At 37.9% G+C, this 16,080-nt stretch overlaps 2 protein-coding genes across 2 annotated transcripts; both read left to right on the forward strand.

The window, feature by feature from the left end:
- The first annotated feature begins 593 nt into the window (after positions 1-593).
- nipal4 (NIPA like domain containing 4) lies at positions 594-10,842 on the forward strand. Its single transcript, XM_088932426.1, has 6 exons — positions 594-1,344; positions 5,468-5,716; positions 6,529-6,585; positions 6,982-7,072; positions 7,733-7,893; positions 8,257-10,842. The coding sequence occupies exons 1-6, from the start codon at positions 1,305-1,307 to the stop codon at positions 8,874-8,876; spliced, it is 1,218 nt and encodes a 405-aa protein (XP_088788552.1). The 5' UTR covers positions 594-1,304; the 3' UTR covers positions 8,877-10,842.
- Positions 10,843-14,060: 3,218 nt separating this feature from the next.
- On the forward strand, positions 14,061-15,073 carry LOC148821132 (insulin-like). The gene is made up of 2 exons (XM_088932708.1): positions 14,061-14,247; positions 14,841-15,073. Exons 1-2 carry the CDS (start codon positions 14,061-14,063, stop codon positions 14,987-14,989), a joined length of 336 nt encoding a protein of 111 aa, XP_088788834.1. The 3' UTR covers positions 14,990-15,073.
- Positions 15,074-16,080: the final 1,007 nt, after the last annotated feature.

Here is a 16,080-nt window from a genome sequence, read left to right on the forward strand (position 1 = left end):
GTAATGTTTTGAAAACCTAAAGGCTGTTAAAAGATGCTTTACTCCCGTAACAATCATCGCAGAAATCTCTCACGCGTTTACGTGCAGAAGTGGCACTTGACCTGATGAAAATGTAAATTAAATTGCTAAAACGATTTCTTAAGTGTAAAATGAGGCTGTGGTCACGGTGGATTGCTGACCCGTTACTACTTCCACCAGGTCTATCTTTAGGAGTTACATTTTACCCCTTCAGCTCTGTGTTTTGACTGCTACTGAAACATGCATTGCCATGTGCTTTTACTACACTTATGAAAAAGTTGCACATAAAATGACATAACAACCTATCGATTCGTGTATTCATTATTTTAAATTAATTTACCACACAATGTTATTGCTTTCACACTGCATACAGAGTTGTCTCGTCTTAAAAATATCAAATGTAAAAAACTAAACTACTTGGTAGTTCAACAGGGTATTGGTAGTTTATATTTTATAATTAATAAAGTGACGCAATACGGCAGGTAGGGAGTGCCAATTGACAAGCTTGGCAGCGACAACGCCCGAGAAGACACGTGAAAATAGCTTCTAAAATAGTATCGTCACCTGTAATTTACATTTCGAGGTTTTGAGATAAATGGGCAGAGGTGTTCAGGGCGAGAAACTGTTCTCCTTTTGAGTTGGAACTGAAAAGAAAGCATGCATTGTACGGTTTATATGGAAAAGATATAACGTCAGATAACAATGCGTGATTTATCTACAGTTTTCATTTATTTTGTTCTATACACCACAAGTAACAAGTACGAGTGTCTTTTAAAATAGTTTTTCTTTTGCATGACTGTCATATTCTTCCTCAACACCTAATCTTCGTTAATCACAATCGCCATCATCCTTTTTATACATTGAAATTCGGAATATCAGAACTGTCGATATCGAATTATTATTTTTCTTTTTATAATTTATAACATAACATACAATCTTTCTATAAAGAATGAGCACTTTGAGGAACTGTGGTCTAACCTGTGAGATCGCCTTGTGGCTGTTCAGAGGAGGGCGGGGCTAATCTCAGGTAGAGTTCAACAGGTCGGGTTGTTTTTCCTCTCAGCACAGTTACACGGCAGCCGGACTCGCGGGAGGAGACGGTCTATGGATGAAAACATACGGACCTGAGAAATAAGATTGGATTTCCATTCTCTGAATATTTTCCCACCCCCGCCGCTGAATTATTATTCGTGGTTGGATTTTTTTTTAGGGGGGGGGGGGATGAAAAACTGTTTTCACGTTTTTGCGAAGATAGAAGAATAAACGGAACTAAATAAGAAAAAAAGATGCAGGACGTTCAATTATGGAACAATTCGTGTAAGAACGGTAAGTTGCTGCTCAAATCCGTTTCATTTCCTTCAAAAGATAGATTGCAGTCAAGTAGCTTTTATCTTTTCCGTGCGATTTATTTGACTGATATCGAGATGACGTAATATGCCCTTTATTTATGGTAGTTTTTGCGTGATTGAGTATGCAGTCAATAAGTACGAGAAGAGGGTTTTGCTGTAATTTGTAAACGTGCAAGGTGAAGTTCCTGACCCACCCAATAAAGCTCCGTTGGACGTGGAGCTACTCAAGGACAAGTGTTAATATGGATATTCAATGTGATAAAAAAGCATCCGATTTATCAAGATGTGAAGAAGCTGGTCATAATGATAGATTAAAAAGTACTTTTGTGGTTTCACACGTAATGTTTAATTTTGTACCACAGAGGAAAACACTAGAAAATTATATTAAGCTAACAAGTCTCCTTATTTAGATACACAACCTTTACTATGATAAACTATGAAAGATTAAATAATTCCAATGAATATTCTGTATATTTTGTATTGTTTCCTAAAGAACATAAAAAATGTCAGACTCATTTATGTATCCTAATCTGAACACTTGTATATATCCATCATGTGTATATCAGGATTTGATCAAGGACAATAAGGATTTTTTGTCATAACAAAACCATTCCACCTTAATTCTTATATTTATGTGTATACGTTTGTGGTTTCAACCAAACTATACTGTATATCTAATACAATGTTTAATTTTTAAAGCAAAAATACCTTTTTGGCCAGGAAGGTAATATATTATCAATGGATGATGTGTGTTCGTTTGTAAAAGTATTCTATACTAAACCACTTGTCGTGCTCAACACTTTATCTAATGAGTAGCTTGTAAAACAGTTTTTTTTGTGATTTACACGGTCAATAACTACACAACACGTCTGTCTAATAGCTGGATAGTAAGTTAAAATGCACTGGAACACGCTTTTCTTCAAAGTGCTGGTTGTAAGTGTTTAAAAGCTACCAAATGAATTGGGTAAGGAGTCTAATGTTGTGTGTTATTCATTTTAAATCATGTTTTTGAGACATAATTATATTTTTCACTGTTGAGTTTGTACCCTAAACATATTTTTTCATTGTATAATAAGACAATAAAAAAACCTAGGGAGGTATCCGTATCCATGGTATCTTAGGAACAAGACTCTGCTTGAAAATAGTGGAAGAACAGGAAACTCTTGATAAAGATAACCTTGTCCATTTAAGCATTTGAAGACAATCCCTAGCTTGTCCTGGTGACAGTAGCTGTGAAGTAAAAATTATCATTTGTTTGTTTGGGTCTTGCTACAGTATTAAAATTTGATAAAGCATCAAAGAAATGATTAGCTGACAAGCTCTCAGGTGACTTCATTTTTTATTACTAATGATACTTACTGTATTTGTGTCCAGAGAACAGCCATGTTCATACTTCTGCATGTCTTTTTAATTTTTCTTTAAATATTTGAAGAACAAATGTTTGCTGCTTAAATACAACTGCACAGAGACACTCCCTTAAATTCATTTAGAGATACGGTATACTGTAGCAGGCACTGTAAGTGCAGGCATAAGAACCAGAATGGTGAGGAAACGATAAATCACAAGGACTTTGAAAAGAGGTTCATAGCTGGTTAATGGAACCAACTGATCTGTAGACAACCGCTATTGATCATCTTAGCTGCTGATATATACAGTAGCAGGTTGATCATCTTTGTGGTTTTGACTAAATGCGGGAGTTTCCAGTTATTAAAACTAAGTTGATCTATGCCACCAACAGTGAGTACTATTCTAAACTGTTGAGCCACAGTTTCATTTCTTAAAGCAGCAGTAGAGATGTTTTCATTAGCATTTTCCTTATGTGAAGGCATACATTTTTTGATTATACTGTGTTCAAATGGGGGGGATTTTGATTTATGAAAAGTGGCTTTTTATTGTAGATTAGAACCTTCCTTGTGTCAAAAGAGGATCTTAATTTAAAGTTGTTAATTTCATTCTCCATGCCGGAGAGCCGTAAAAAAAAGATAACGTATTGTTTGGCATTTATCTACAGTACTTGCCACCAATAAGAGCTCCAACTGTCTCACCAAGCATCTTCATGTGGGACAAAGGTTCTTTCTTTGATAAAGTGTATGAATGATTTGTTTTTTTTTCCGGCCAGAGTACAGTTTGAATGCCAAAGTTCAACTGGCAAGTGCGTAATGTCAGTCTTTTTTATGCAGCTTTATTTTCACAAAACTGACACCGATGGTGTGCATTTTTCAACCTTCATGGAGGTAAAAAAAGTTGGACTGTAGGCAAAGAACATGCAAGTCTTCTTTATCTTTATGAAATAGATGATGTCATACATTTTTTCAGTTTTCTTTCCTTTAAATAACTATACTTTAGGACTTCTGTAAATAATATTTAAAAAATTAACTGTGATGCAGACTTTCACTGGATGAAACCCTTTTCAGCAAGTAATGGAATTAAATGAGGTTTTCACATTCTATAATAAATCATAAACTTCCAAATGGAAGGCATCAAATGTCCAGTTCTTTGTGATTATAATATGCATTACTTGTAATTAAGACGTCATGCTACAATCAGAACTAATACATATTGCCCCTTATAATTAAGACTTATGTGTGTAATATTATGTCTTTAAATTGCATTTTGAATCTATGTAAAATGAACATACAGTATCTACTGAAAGCTGCTTGTATCCTCAGTATCTACAGTACAATTGATATGACTTCCATTACAGCCAAACTGTCATGTTAAGTTAACCTGAAACATCAAAAATCTATTTTGAAAGGATGGTAGCTTAATCATGACCTAACAGAATATCATTTGAAAAGAAGCATCATGCTGAATTTTAGTGTTGTATTTTAAAACCACAGATCTGTTTTAGAACAGTTTTAGCGCGTTTGTTTAAAAGAGTTGCAGTGCACAGTGGAAAGAGATGTTCTTCCATTTTGAGCTATTGTAATAATAATAATTCCTTACACTTTTATATAGTGCATTTTTGGACACTCCACTCAAAGTGCTTTACAGGTAATGGGGACTTCCCTCCTCCACCACCAATCTGTAGCCTCCAACTGAATGATGCAAAGTGTGCCAATACACTCACCTCACATCAGCTATCAGTGGGTAGGAGAACAGCATAATGAAGCCAATTCATAAAAGGGGATGATTGGTTAAGGCCAGAGGGGAAAATTTGGCCAGGACGCTAGGGTAACACCCCTACTCTTTTTGAGAGATGCCCTTGGAGTTTTAATGACCAGAAAGAGTCAGGACCTCGGTTTTATGTCTCATCTGGAGGACGGTGCTATTTTTACACCGGTTAACATCCCGGTGACGTCCCCATCACCATACAGGGGCATTAGGACCCACACAGGCCACAGGGTGAGCGCCCCCTACCGGCCCCACCAACACCGTGGCGGTGCAGTGGCTCTGTGGCTCAGGATCTGCGCCCGTGGCTGGAAGGTTTCCGGTTCGTATCCCGCGGCCGGCAGAGGAATCCTACTCCGTTGGGCCCCTGAGCAAGGCCCTTAACCCCAACTGCTCCAGGGGTGTGGTATAAATGGCTGACCCTGCGCTCTGACCCCAAGCTTCTCTCTCTGTCTGTGTGTCTCATGGAGAGCAAGCTGGGGTATGCAAAAAGATAAATTCCTAATACAAGAAATTGTACAGTATATGGCTAATAAAGTGATCTTATCTTATCTTACCTCTCCCAGCAGCAACCTTAGCTTTCCCAGGAGTTCTCCCATCCAGGTACTGGCCAGACTCACACCTGCTCAACTTCAGTGAGCTGCCAGTTGAGTTAAAGGTTGATATAGCTTCTGGCTATAGTGTAAATAATTTCCCAATTCTTATTTACTCAGGCTTCAGATTTCCACAATAGATATATATTTTCAGTATACAGGAGATTAGTGTTTTAAGTGAGTCTTCTGTGTAGGTAAGTGATAACGAGTGTTACATACCACGTTTTTCACATTTGTGTGAAGTGCATGTGCTGAGAATATCCTGCACTTTACAATTCAACTCTACTTGACATTTACAAATGGATGCATGCTTCAGTCTTTTTTGTAGTTTGTAAATTAAGTTCAGTTTCCATTCCTCCCAGCAATCGTGTTTTTGTTTCTCTTTCTCCTGTGCAGGTTCGTTTATTACTTTGCCCTGCCCCTCACAAAATATCACTTGCAAGGTCCTCAATGAGATGAATTCCACCATCATCCTCAGCTACAATAACGGCACTGCCATTGACCTCCCGGAGGACAGATGGCGAAATTCCAGTTTCTGGATTGGCCTGTGTCTGGCTGTTTTCTCTTCAGGCCTCATTGGTGGCAGCGTCATCCTGAAAAAGTTGGCTCTGTTAAGACTGGCTCGGACAGGGGAAACCAGAGCAGGTACTCGCCTTAAAATTGTAGTAGAGTGGGGGAAGCTCAGCATGGGTAGGTGAGCCCTGGTTTCAAGATTTTGTTTTCTGCGATCACGGCTCCATCTCAGGCAGCTCAAGTGGAGCCACCAGAAAGGGCAAAAGATCTCAACATAAATGGCACTTTTGGGTTTTAGAAAACTGTGAGGTACATCACGGATGCAGTTAGTGCTCACTGACCTGTAAGGTGCTGTGGAGCTTGCAGTGGGTGAAAAGAAAAATGTTCTGACACTTGAGCACCTGTGTAGGTCTTCATTCTCCCTGCTCTTTGGGTTAAATACCTGGCAGATAAAGGAGTTGTTGCCAGAAAGCCAAATCTTAAACAGTTGCTGATGCCAATTTGGGTGGGTATAGCAAACAAAAAGGAATTTTTGTATGGTTTAGTTTTTGCAGCGTCAATCACTTGAATGGATTAAGTAATGGTAGGGGGAGGAATGTCTATTGAGATATGGAAAAAATGTTTAAAATATTTTAAATGTGGTGCTATCTTCACTATCTTTCTAATGTATACTTATCTGGGTTCCTTGGTTCATCCTGATATAAAAGCTCCAACATTTGTTTTTTGGATTAACTTGTTTTCTGTGCTCAACTTAGTAGAGGAACACACCACTGCATACCCGACTGCACAGAGAACCTACCCATAGCCCGAAGAGAAACAGGAGATCAGAAGGTTCTCTGTCATCTGTTTAGAATATAACAGGCCTGGAAAAAGGTGCTGTACTGGTTATGCAGACGGAGGTTCGTGACCCATATTTCAATCGCAAAATATCTGTTATTTTAAAGGTGAAGGTGGTCATGGATACCTGAAGGACTGGCTGTGGTGGGGCGGTTTACTGACCAGTAAGTCCAGTCTCATGTCTAAGCAGCTGGTCACATGGTTTAGCAGCACTGCTTATGCTGAAGGTAGAATTAAGAAGTGTGAGAAGAAATGTATATTTGCTTTTTTTAGGCAGGACTTTCTCCTGTTAAGATTCAATAAAATAAATACTCAAGTGATTTGAGTAAGGGGAAAGAGAATTTCTCCAAAGTCTCTGGAAATGTGTTTTTACTGAGAACTTACTGCAAATGCAATCAGAAATATAAAAACACTTCTGAATTGTTAGTTCTTGGCGGGGGGTAGACAATGGGTTGCAAATCATCCTGGTTCTTAAGTGTGTCCCATGGTAACAATTCCGGGTTTAACTTAATAAGCTAACATGATTTGATAAAAAGACTTATCTTATTTTTTTTCTACAGTGGGTGGTGGTGAAGCTGCCAACTTTGCTGCATATATCTTTGCTCCAGCGACGGTGGTAACTCCACTAGGTGCCTTAAGTGTTCTCATAAGGTAATCCAACCTCTTCGTGACTCGCCTAATAATATGTGACATTTTTCAGATGCATTTTCAGATTCTTAAGTTCCAATAGAATGCGTTACGTTTTGCCCCCTATTGTGTGATGTTTAAAAGTGGGACTTCATGTTTCTGAATGTGGTTTTCTTTCACCTGCACTTGAGGCTGTACAGTATATGGTTGCAGTGCATTGCTTTACTATGGGATGATTTATGCCCCTCCATGCCTTGCTTCCAATACTCTAATTTGCTGTGGCTTGATTTCCAAAACATGTTGTGCCTTCTGCACTGTCCTGTTCTTCTGGGTACTAAAATTGCCAACGTGTGTAAAAAAACAAGTGCTGAATGTGCAGTCGTTGCAAAATGGGTTACACAAAAAGATGAAAGTAAATCTTAAAAGGTGTAACTGGGGGCCAGAACAAGGTGCTAGTTTTCAGCTAGGGTGTGACGCAGAGCACATATAGTTATCTTGTGTGCAGCATGGGCATCTCTTAGAAGAAAGCTCTTTTTGAGGACATAGTTTGTATAGATAATTATGATCTGATATGATGGAGATTCAGGTAAACCAGTAATAATGAAACCTCTAAAAATAACAGGAAAAGCTATGTGTGGACGACTTGTTTAATTTCTAATATGGAAGATGCTTGTTTCCCCACAGTGCAATACTGTCTTCATACTTTCTTGGGGAGAGCCTGAATTTGATAGGAAAACTAGCTTGTGTTCTCAGCCTGCTGGGTAGTACTGTAATGGTCATTCATGCCCCAGAAGAAGAGGAAGTAAGAACTTTGAATGAAATGACCGCCAAGCTTTTAGATCCAGGTAAGGATCTGTGTTCCCCAAAATGCTGTGTGGCAAAATCCAACTTTGTACTTGCATTCTGGTCCTTGACATAAAATAAATACTGACTCGAGCTAGGATTTGAAAAACATTTTTTATCTTGCTATTTTAATCCAAGGTGATCCAGAAAAAGCCTTTTGACTTTTAACAGGGCTTTGTATGCTTATTTCACCGATATGGAGAAGATGCTATATACTGTATTCGTCATTGCATGGTTTTATTTAAATCCTATTTTCTTCATGTCTGATAGACAAACTCTAGCTAAAACAGGTTGTCTTACAGGAAACTCAGAAGACCTCGGTGTATTTCTTTATTATTGTTAACTTGTGATATTTCTGTTAACAGGATTTCTTGTCTACGCAAGTACTTTGCTCATTGCAACTTTGCTGCTGATCTTCTACTTCTCACCACGGATTGGGCAGACCAATATCTTGATCTACATTAGCATTTGCTCTCTTCTCGGGGCCTTCACCGTCTCCTCTGTCAAAGGTCTGGGCATCGCCATAAAGACGTTCTTCTCGGACCCCTCTGTGATAAAGCACCCCCTGACCTGGATTCTGATTGTCTCGCTAGTGGCTTCGGTTATCACCCAGATAAACTACCTGAACAAGTCACTGGATGTCTTCAACACCCTGCTGGTGTATCCCATCTATTATGTCTTCTTCACAACCGTTGTCCTGACCACGTCCGTCATCCTTTTTAAGGAGTGGTACTCCATGTCGGGAGTGGACATTGTCGGAACTCTGTGTGGGTTCCTGGTGATTGTTTTAGGGGTTTTTATGCTGCACGTTTTCAGGGATCTCAAAGTCAGCTTGGCCAACCTTCCACAGACAATTAATCATAGACAGGCAGAAGAGCCGGCACCTCAGGTGATCAAAGTTGATGACAAACACATACTCATTGAAAATATGGAAAGCCTTCCTCCTTTCATGGAAGACTCACCTAGAGTGTTCATAATCAGCTGAAAACATGGGTTGTGCGTCTTTACAGTGTATATATTTTAATGTCGTTTTGTATTTATTTACGTCTGTGGCTGCTGACGACGCTGTTGATGAAGTGGCCAGTACAGAAAGCAGTATTGTTCTGAAATTGAAATGTCCTAAAGTGTAAAATAATATGTACACAACTGTGGTTTTCAGTGCAATTTGTTTTGAAACTAACCTACACCTACAGTTTTCCAAGTTGTAGGATTTGCTTCTTGGCTCTGAGTTGTCACTTCTGAGTGAACCTGGATTTTTTAAGTAATCATACCTTGGACCTTCAGTCCTGTATGTTTTAAGGAAGAAAGCCATTCTTGAGAAGATTGTAAGATAGATTAAAGATATGGAGAACTGTTTGCTTTTGAAATGTGTAGTTTGTAATCATCAGTAGATTTCTACTTTTCGTTTTCAGGAGTGTACTTTGTTTAAAGAGAGGCAATATCATAAATTATACATATGTAATACTTAGTTTCTTAATACTTAAATATGTATCAAGTGCTATTTTTATACATTAGCTGAGAGGTCTATTACTAAATTTAATCTGAAAACAGATTACATTTTCTCATGTACAGTATTGGTTAAATGCATCAGTACATGTGAAATGTATTCTGGCCAAAACATGTCCTTCTGTAAATCAGATTTTATATTGGTAATGATATCTATGAATAATAAACCTCTGTAGAAATATTTGTTGTTTTTTGCGTGGGGAAAGGGTAGATACAGTAAGTCATCCTTCTGTCTTTTTATATTTTTGCTTTTTACGCGGTCTCAAGACTACTGCCCTTCCTTGAACAGCTTTTTGTCAATATAATAAGGAGTAAACAAACTCTCATTCTAAAGTGGTGTGTAGTCGACACTTTAATAAGAATATGTTGCACAGAAACTAGAATTTTCAGCAAATTCCTATTTTAATTCAATGTGATTATTACATAGACTGGTGCAAATTTTTCCAGTTTATTGAGGTATTTTAAGTCAAGAGCAAAGTCTGAGATGTATTTGTTATCACAAATTCGTTTGAGATAAATGCTAATATGACTCTAAAGTACATATTACGCAAGAGCACTCTTGGTTATCTTCCTTTAAAAAAAAGAGTTTAAATGCAATGCCAGAGTACATGGCCTAGTTATGCATGCAGATTAATAGTGTCAGTTAATTCTGTACATGGAGAGGGGAGGAAGCAGGAATTGTTTTACATGCAAGATTGAACACAATACCTGAAAGGCAAATGTGTGTTCATTATGTATTACAAAACCTCTCTCAATTCATGAACATTTCACATAGTACACATATGATGAATGATGGTGTGTGGTGGGGGTTTGATGGAGAACTGATGTTCAATGTAACTGATGTTCAGAACTGCCTCCTCCTAATACTCCAGATGTCAATCATTTACTAGTTTCTACAGTTTCAGCAGAAACAATATGTTGTTGGAACATTTTCTGTATACTAGGATGATCTTGACTTTCTTATTTATCAGCCTCTTAGACATCTGCCTATTTGAAATGCTTTGGGCTACTGATTTATATTGATGAGAAATGTTCCAGACTGTGATTTCAGTATAAACTGTCTGAACCTTTGATCTTTGTTAAGCAAATAGCTAAAGTATCTTTTTAGCAGATGCTCCTCTGCAGGCTGAACAAATGTGTTGAATGAGAATGAAAAAACTCTGAAAGTTTGTACTAATTCAATGATACACCTGTTTACATTCATAAAAGGCAGTTCTATCTGTGGGAACAATGTTCCTCTTTAAACATCTTGTAAACGGCTACTGTTTTTTAGGTTGGTCTGTAAAGCTTGGGATTTTGTTTTCTAAAGTAAGCTTTCACTGTGAATGTAAAAAAACTTAAGCGATTCGTGTTCCTGTGATTTACTGTATTTTAATCTGTCAATTTTGTTTTGTAGTTTTCTTTACATAAAAAAATTAAAAAGCAAAAACCTTGGTCTGACAAAATGTTTACATATACTTGTGTCCCATCATTTACCTTAGTAAAACTTATTTGTTTTTTTACTATCTCATTCGTACTCTTAATGTCATGAAATGTTTCTTTTGTTTCTGTTTTGTAACGGAATGTTTGTTTCTATTTTCGGCCAAATGTTAGATTTTCTACACATGGACCCCCATGGGGAGTTCCCTTTTCTCCCCAGAAATCTATATGGAATAAATGTATTTTACAATGAAAAACATCTTCTTAAGAGACTTTTGCAATGTTGCATGTCAGTCTTTAGGTACATACATCTGTATCAGAACAATTACGTAAAGAAGGCTTAACTGAGTCACATTTATTTATGTCAAAATTAACAGACATATGAAATAGGTTGGCTAATTAAAAAACAATCATTTAAACTGCAATATTGTATAGTCATTAGATATAAAAATGTCAATAGTGCACCTATAAATGTTAGTACCAATTTATCATTATAGTTCTTCCAGTAGTTTAGAAACTTTATTACTCATTCAATTTAATTACATTTTAAAGGAACAGTTAAAGTTTAATTCCATGGTGAAAGGAAAAGTAAAAGGACAGAGATAAAATGTTTCGGCTGTGGAGCCTTCTTCAAGTGCAAACTTCATTGAACTTTGTTTTGCAGGTCTGGAAAGCACGTTTCTGTTGGTAAGTAAATTCCTTCCATAGGTAGGATACTTTCTAAAAAGCATGACACCTAGTGGAAATACTGTACAATGTACCAGTGTGGCCCATATTCCGTCTGCTCTTCTGTTTTCCAGCGGAGGAGCTGTCGATTCAAACTGCAGTGTCAGTTGTATGCAGATCACTAAAAGACCTGAGAGGTGTGGTAGAGCACATGAGGGGAAAAGGGAATTCTTCTCTTCAAGCTATTATTAGTAAACACCTTTTTCTAAATGTTATGTGTAATTAATAATCGGTGTTGCCCCATGTCTGAAGTTGTTTATATCACACAAATGACTATTTTGATCTAGGATTCAAGACTTTGTCCCTATATGCTAGAGATGCTACAACATTTCTTTGGGTCCTTTTTAAAATGTGTAATTATGGATAAAAAAAAACTTAACGTTTCTGCAAATGAAGTATGGAATCCAGTTTAGTTCCTAGGGGTACTTTTGAGCATATTTGTGAATAAATACCTAACCTCCTAATCTGTACAGTGCGACAGCATTAGCTAAAGCATGTTGAACTGAATATTTCTATGCCAGCAGCCATATCACCCTGCAACTCACAACTGGCAACCCACTGAAGCTAAGCAGGTGTGAGGCTGGTCAGTGCCTGGATGGGAGACCTCCTGGGAAAAACTAAGGTTGCTGCTGGAAGAGGTGTTAGTGGGGCCAGCAGGGGGTGCTCACCCTCTAATGCCCTAGTATAGTAAACAGGCGCCATCCTTCGGATGAGACATAAAACCGAGGTCCTGACTCTCTGTGGTCATTAAAAATCGCAGGGCATTTCTCAAAAAGAGTAGGGGTGTAACCCCGGTGTCCTGGCCAAAGTTCCCATTGGCCCTTACCAATCATGGCCTCCTAATAATCCCCATCTTTGAATTGGCTTCATTACTCTGCTCTCCTCCCCACTGAGGGCTGAATTGTGGCGCACTATGGCTGCTATCGCATCATCCAGGTGGATGCTGCACATTGGTGGTGGTGGAGGGGAGTCCCCATTACCTGTAAAGCGCTTTGAGTGGAGTGTCCAGAAAAGCGCTATATAAGTGTAAGCAATTATTAATTATTATTATTATTTCTATCAACATTAAATGCGGATTCCAGAAAGACCCCTGATTCAGCCAGCCCCTGACTGCAAAAGAAAAATAAAGTGAGTATTTTGGTTTATTTAAATGCTATTTTGGAAAATGACATGAAAAAGAAACCATGGAGCCAATTTTGCTCCAGAAGCTTTGAAAGACAATATAAATATTTTTTTTTTATATTATAACTAAAACCGAAGGCAGATTGATGGTATGTGAATAGTCTATGTGAGTCAATGACCATGAGCATTTTCTTGAAAGTATCACATTAGCCATCTGGTGACACTGCTGAGTCCTCAGAACATGAAGTGTTGTTTTAAAGTCACTAATGGAGTGGCAGGTGGTGAAGCTTATCTTGGTCAATGCCTGTGATGAGATCCTTACATATGAATTGTTCTGTCACCCCGCATCTATACAATTTAGCAAGACAAACATACTTAACGACTTAGAAAACTAAATTAGAACTGATTCCATTAAATCAGAACTTGCCAACAGTGCAAATTTTAATTCACCCACAAGGGTGGTACCTACGTCACTTGTTGCCGAGCTCAGGAACAATGCAGGGGTATATATAGGGATGACAAAACTGGCTTTCCCAGCATCTTTCAACTTCCAATTTGCTCTGTTGAAGGTAAGAATGATCTTTGAATTTAATGCCACGCATATATCACTCAGACAGGAGCATTACAATATGGTTTGGAACATTTGTGAAATGTTTTGAAAATATACCTGGCGTATCTCAAGAAAATCTATATGGTTTCCAATCTAAATGGTTTCAAAGTGGAATAGGATAAAATACAAGACAAGCTACCGCAATATTTTTCATTGCATAAGAAAGCTTTTTTTAATGACATAATCTTGACTGTTTTCTGAAATGCATGTATATAGGACTTTTCAATATGGGTGTGAACACCCAAGATTTTCAAAGTAAACAAAGGATTAAATAAGTACTCAAGACTTTCTGCAATTCTTACAGGATTATAATAAACATCAGTATTTCTACACTACAATAACTCTAATGTAGTGATATAGTGAACAATACAGTAAACATAAACATCAAGGTGTTTGCTAAACAAATAACATAGTAATAATACATTAGAATGTATGATGCTGATATCTGAGGACAAGATTAATTAAACATTTAAAAATGAAAAATAGGCAGTGAATATTCATGTCCATATCATTTTGAAATTAACAAATAGAAGATTAATGGTTTGGTTCAACCAGTAAACAATACAAATGATGTCTCTTAGTCACGCTAGACTCAAGTTACTTGTAATTAAAAAGAGAATGGAACAGAAGGGGGTTTAGTTAGTGCATCTTACTTGTAGCTTAGTGTTTTTGACCATCATAGTAAATTGACACCTGCAATATGGTATAAATGACAAAATATCCCTGCTTTCAGGATTTTGCTGAAACTTTTTTGCCGCTCATACAGCTCTCTGCAGCGCTGGCACTATGGCTCTGTGGTTCCAAGTTTTCTCTCTGCTCGCCCTGCTCGTCTTGTCTTCTCCACCCGTGACTGATGCTGCAGCCAATCAGCATCTCTGCGGGTCTCACTTAGCGGAAGCTCTGTATCTAGTCTGTGGAGAGCGGGGATTTACCTACGATCCCAATAAAATGAGCGGAGTGGAGCCGGTACTTGGTAAGACATGTTTCTCTTTCTTTATCACTGTGGCTGAAGGCTCCAATCTGCAGAAAAGCTGATATTGTTGAAGCTTCTCTTTTGACAAGTGCTTCATGGCAAAGAAAACATTTCTTCAAACAAGTGTGTTGGAAGGTTATCCCGATTTCTCCGTCCAGCAAAAAGAATCCTAAGCGATCGCTCCATATTAAACAAATGTAGCAGTGGGCCTGCTATAAAAAAGTTGTCTTTATCTGGACTAGCATGTGCTCGTTGTATAGTGAGTAATCAATTAATAATTATAAAAAGCTGAAAAGACATATTTTCTTCTCTTTTCAGCATGGAATAAACCTTTACTTGTTCCTTTGCAGCCTACGCATGCTGACGCAGCGACCCACTTGAATATAATTAACATATAGTTTTTAAACCCCTATCTGAGGTGCTATTTGTTACAAATTATACATGCAATTAAAAACCTAAATCTATTAAAGCTGCATACCTTACTTCTTGCTGTTTTGAGAGCTGGTTTTAGTTTGGTGATTATTTGATCATCGTTTTGATTCTGTTTTTTATGTTTAATTAAAACTAATTTTGTAATGTTGGACTGCTTGTAGGTTTGCTCACTGGAAAAGCTGGAGAGGAGAATGTAGTGGACGAATATCCATTCAAGGAACAAGGAGAGATGAAAGTGAAGAGAGGCATCATTGAACAGTGCTGCCACAAGCCTTGCACCATATATGAACTGGAAAGTTACTGCAATTAAAGCCAAGTGATTACCATCGCTACGCTAAGTTAATGTGATTTAAAATATCCATTTGTTGCATTATTTTGAAACATTAAAAATTTAAAAACATTGAAGAAAAGGACTTCAGTTTTTTAAAAAAGAAATCTGTGACAGCATTAATGAATTAACATCCATCTACTACAGAACTATTAGCTGGCTTTAAACATTTTGTCTTAACATTGATTTAAAACATATACATGCATCCCCCCAACAGGATCCTATAAACAGCTTGCTCATGACATAAAAGAAAATGAAGAAAGATCTGTGAATAAAGGTTGCAACATGACATTAATCTTTGGTAGCTTTAAACTCAAGTTAATGTGAGTATTAAAAACACGTGGTGTTCATAAGTTTGTGTTGTTTGGTTACACTCATCTGTTCTAACAGAAAGATTTGTTTTTGCTGCAAAAGATGTCAGACTTTCAGAACACCCAGAATCAATTGGATATAACCCTCACCTTAAACCACTTAAACATCTTAAAAGGTTTCTGTCCAGAAAATGTGAAAGTCTTAGGAAGCAGAGACACTAAAGTGATACCAATGCTTCACTTTTGAAATCTTGAAAACTGAATACAAGACACAAATAGTTTTAGATACAACCCTCTGCAGCTGGATCCTAGACTTCCTCACCAGCAGACCCCAGACTGTCAGGATTGGCAACCTCATCTCCAACACACTCACCCTTAACACCGGTGCCCCTCAAGGCTGTGTGCTCAGCCCACTGCTTTACTCCCTGTTCACCCACGACTGTACTGCTAAGTTCAGCACAAACACCATCACCAAGTATGCTGACGATACCACAGTCGTGGGCTTGATCACTGACAACGACGAGACTGCCTACAGGGAGGAGATAAAACAACTCGCAGACTGGTGCCGAACCAACAACCTATGTCTCAACATCAGCAAAACCAAAGAGCTGATTGTTGACTTCAGAAGACAAGGAAAAGTTCACTCCCCCATCTACATAGAAGGGTCTGCAGTGGAGATGGTGAATAACTTCAAATTCCTAGGCGTTCACATCTCTAAGGACCTTACATGGACACTGAACACCTCCAGTCTCATCAAGAAGG

Source organism: Atractosteus spatula, chromosome 14 (genome assembly GCF_055471065.1).
Source record: "Atractosteus spatula isolate fAtrSpa1 chromosome 14, fAtrSpa1.hap1, whole genome shotgun sequence".
Taxonomy (NCBI): domain Eukaryota; kingdom Metazoa; phylum Chordata; class Actinopteri; order Semionotiformes; family Lepisosteidae; genus Atractosteus; species Atractosteus spatula.

Coding starts and splice junctions, on each gene's coding strand:
- nipal4 (XM_088932426.1), top strand. CDS start 1,305: ATGCAGGACGTTCAATTATGGAACAATTCGTGTAAGAACG. Junction 5,717..6,528: donor GACAGGGGAAACCAGAGCAG/GTACTCGCCTTA, acceptor GTTATTTTAAAG/GTGAAGGTGGTCATGGATAC. Junction 7,073..7,732: donor GCCTTAAGTGTTCTCATAAG/GTAATCCAACCT, acceptor GTTTCCCCACAG/TGCAATACTGTCTTCATACT.
- LOC148821132 (XM_088932708.1), top strand. CDS start 14,061: ATGGCTCTGTGGTTCCAAGTTTTCTCTCTGCTCGCCCTGCTCGTCTTG. Junction 14,248..14,840: donor CGGAGTGGAGCCGGTACTTG/GTAAGACATGTT, acceptor GACTGCTTGTAG/GTTTGCTCACTGGAAAAGCT.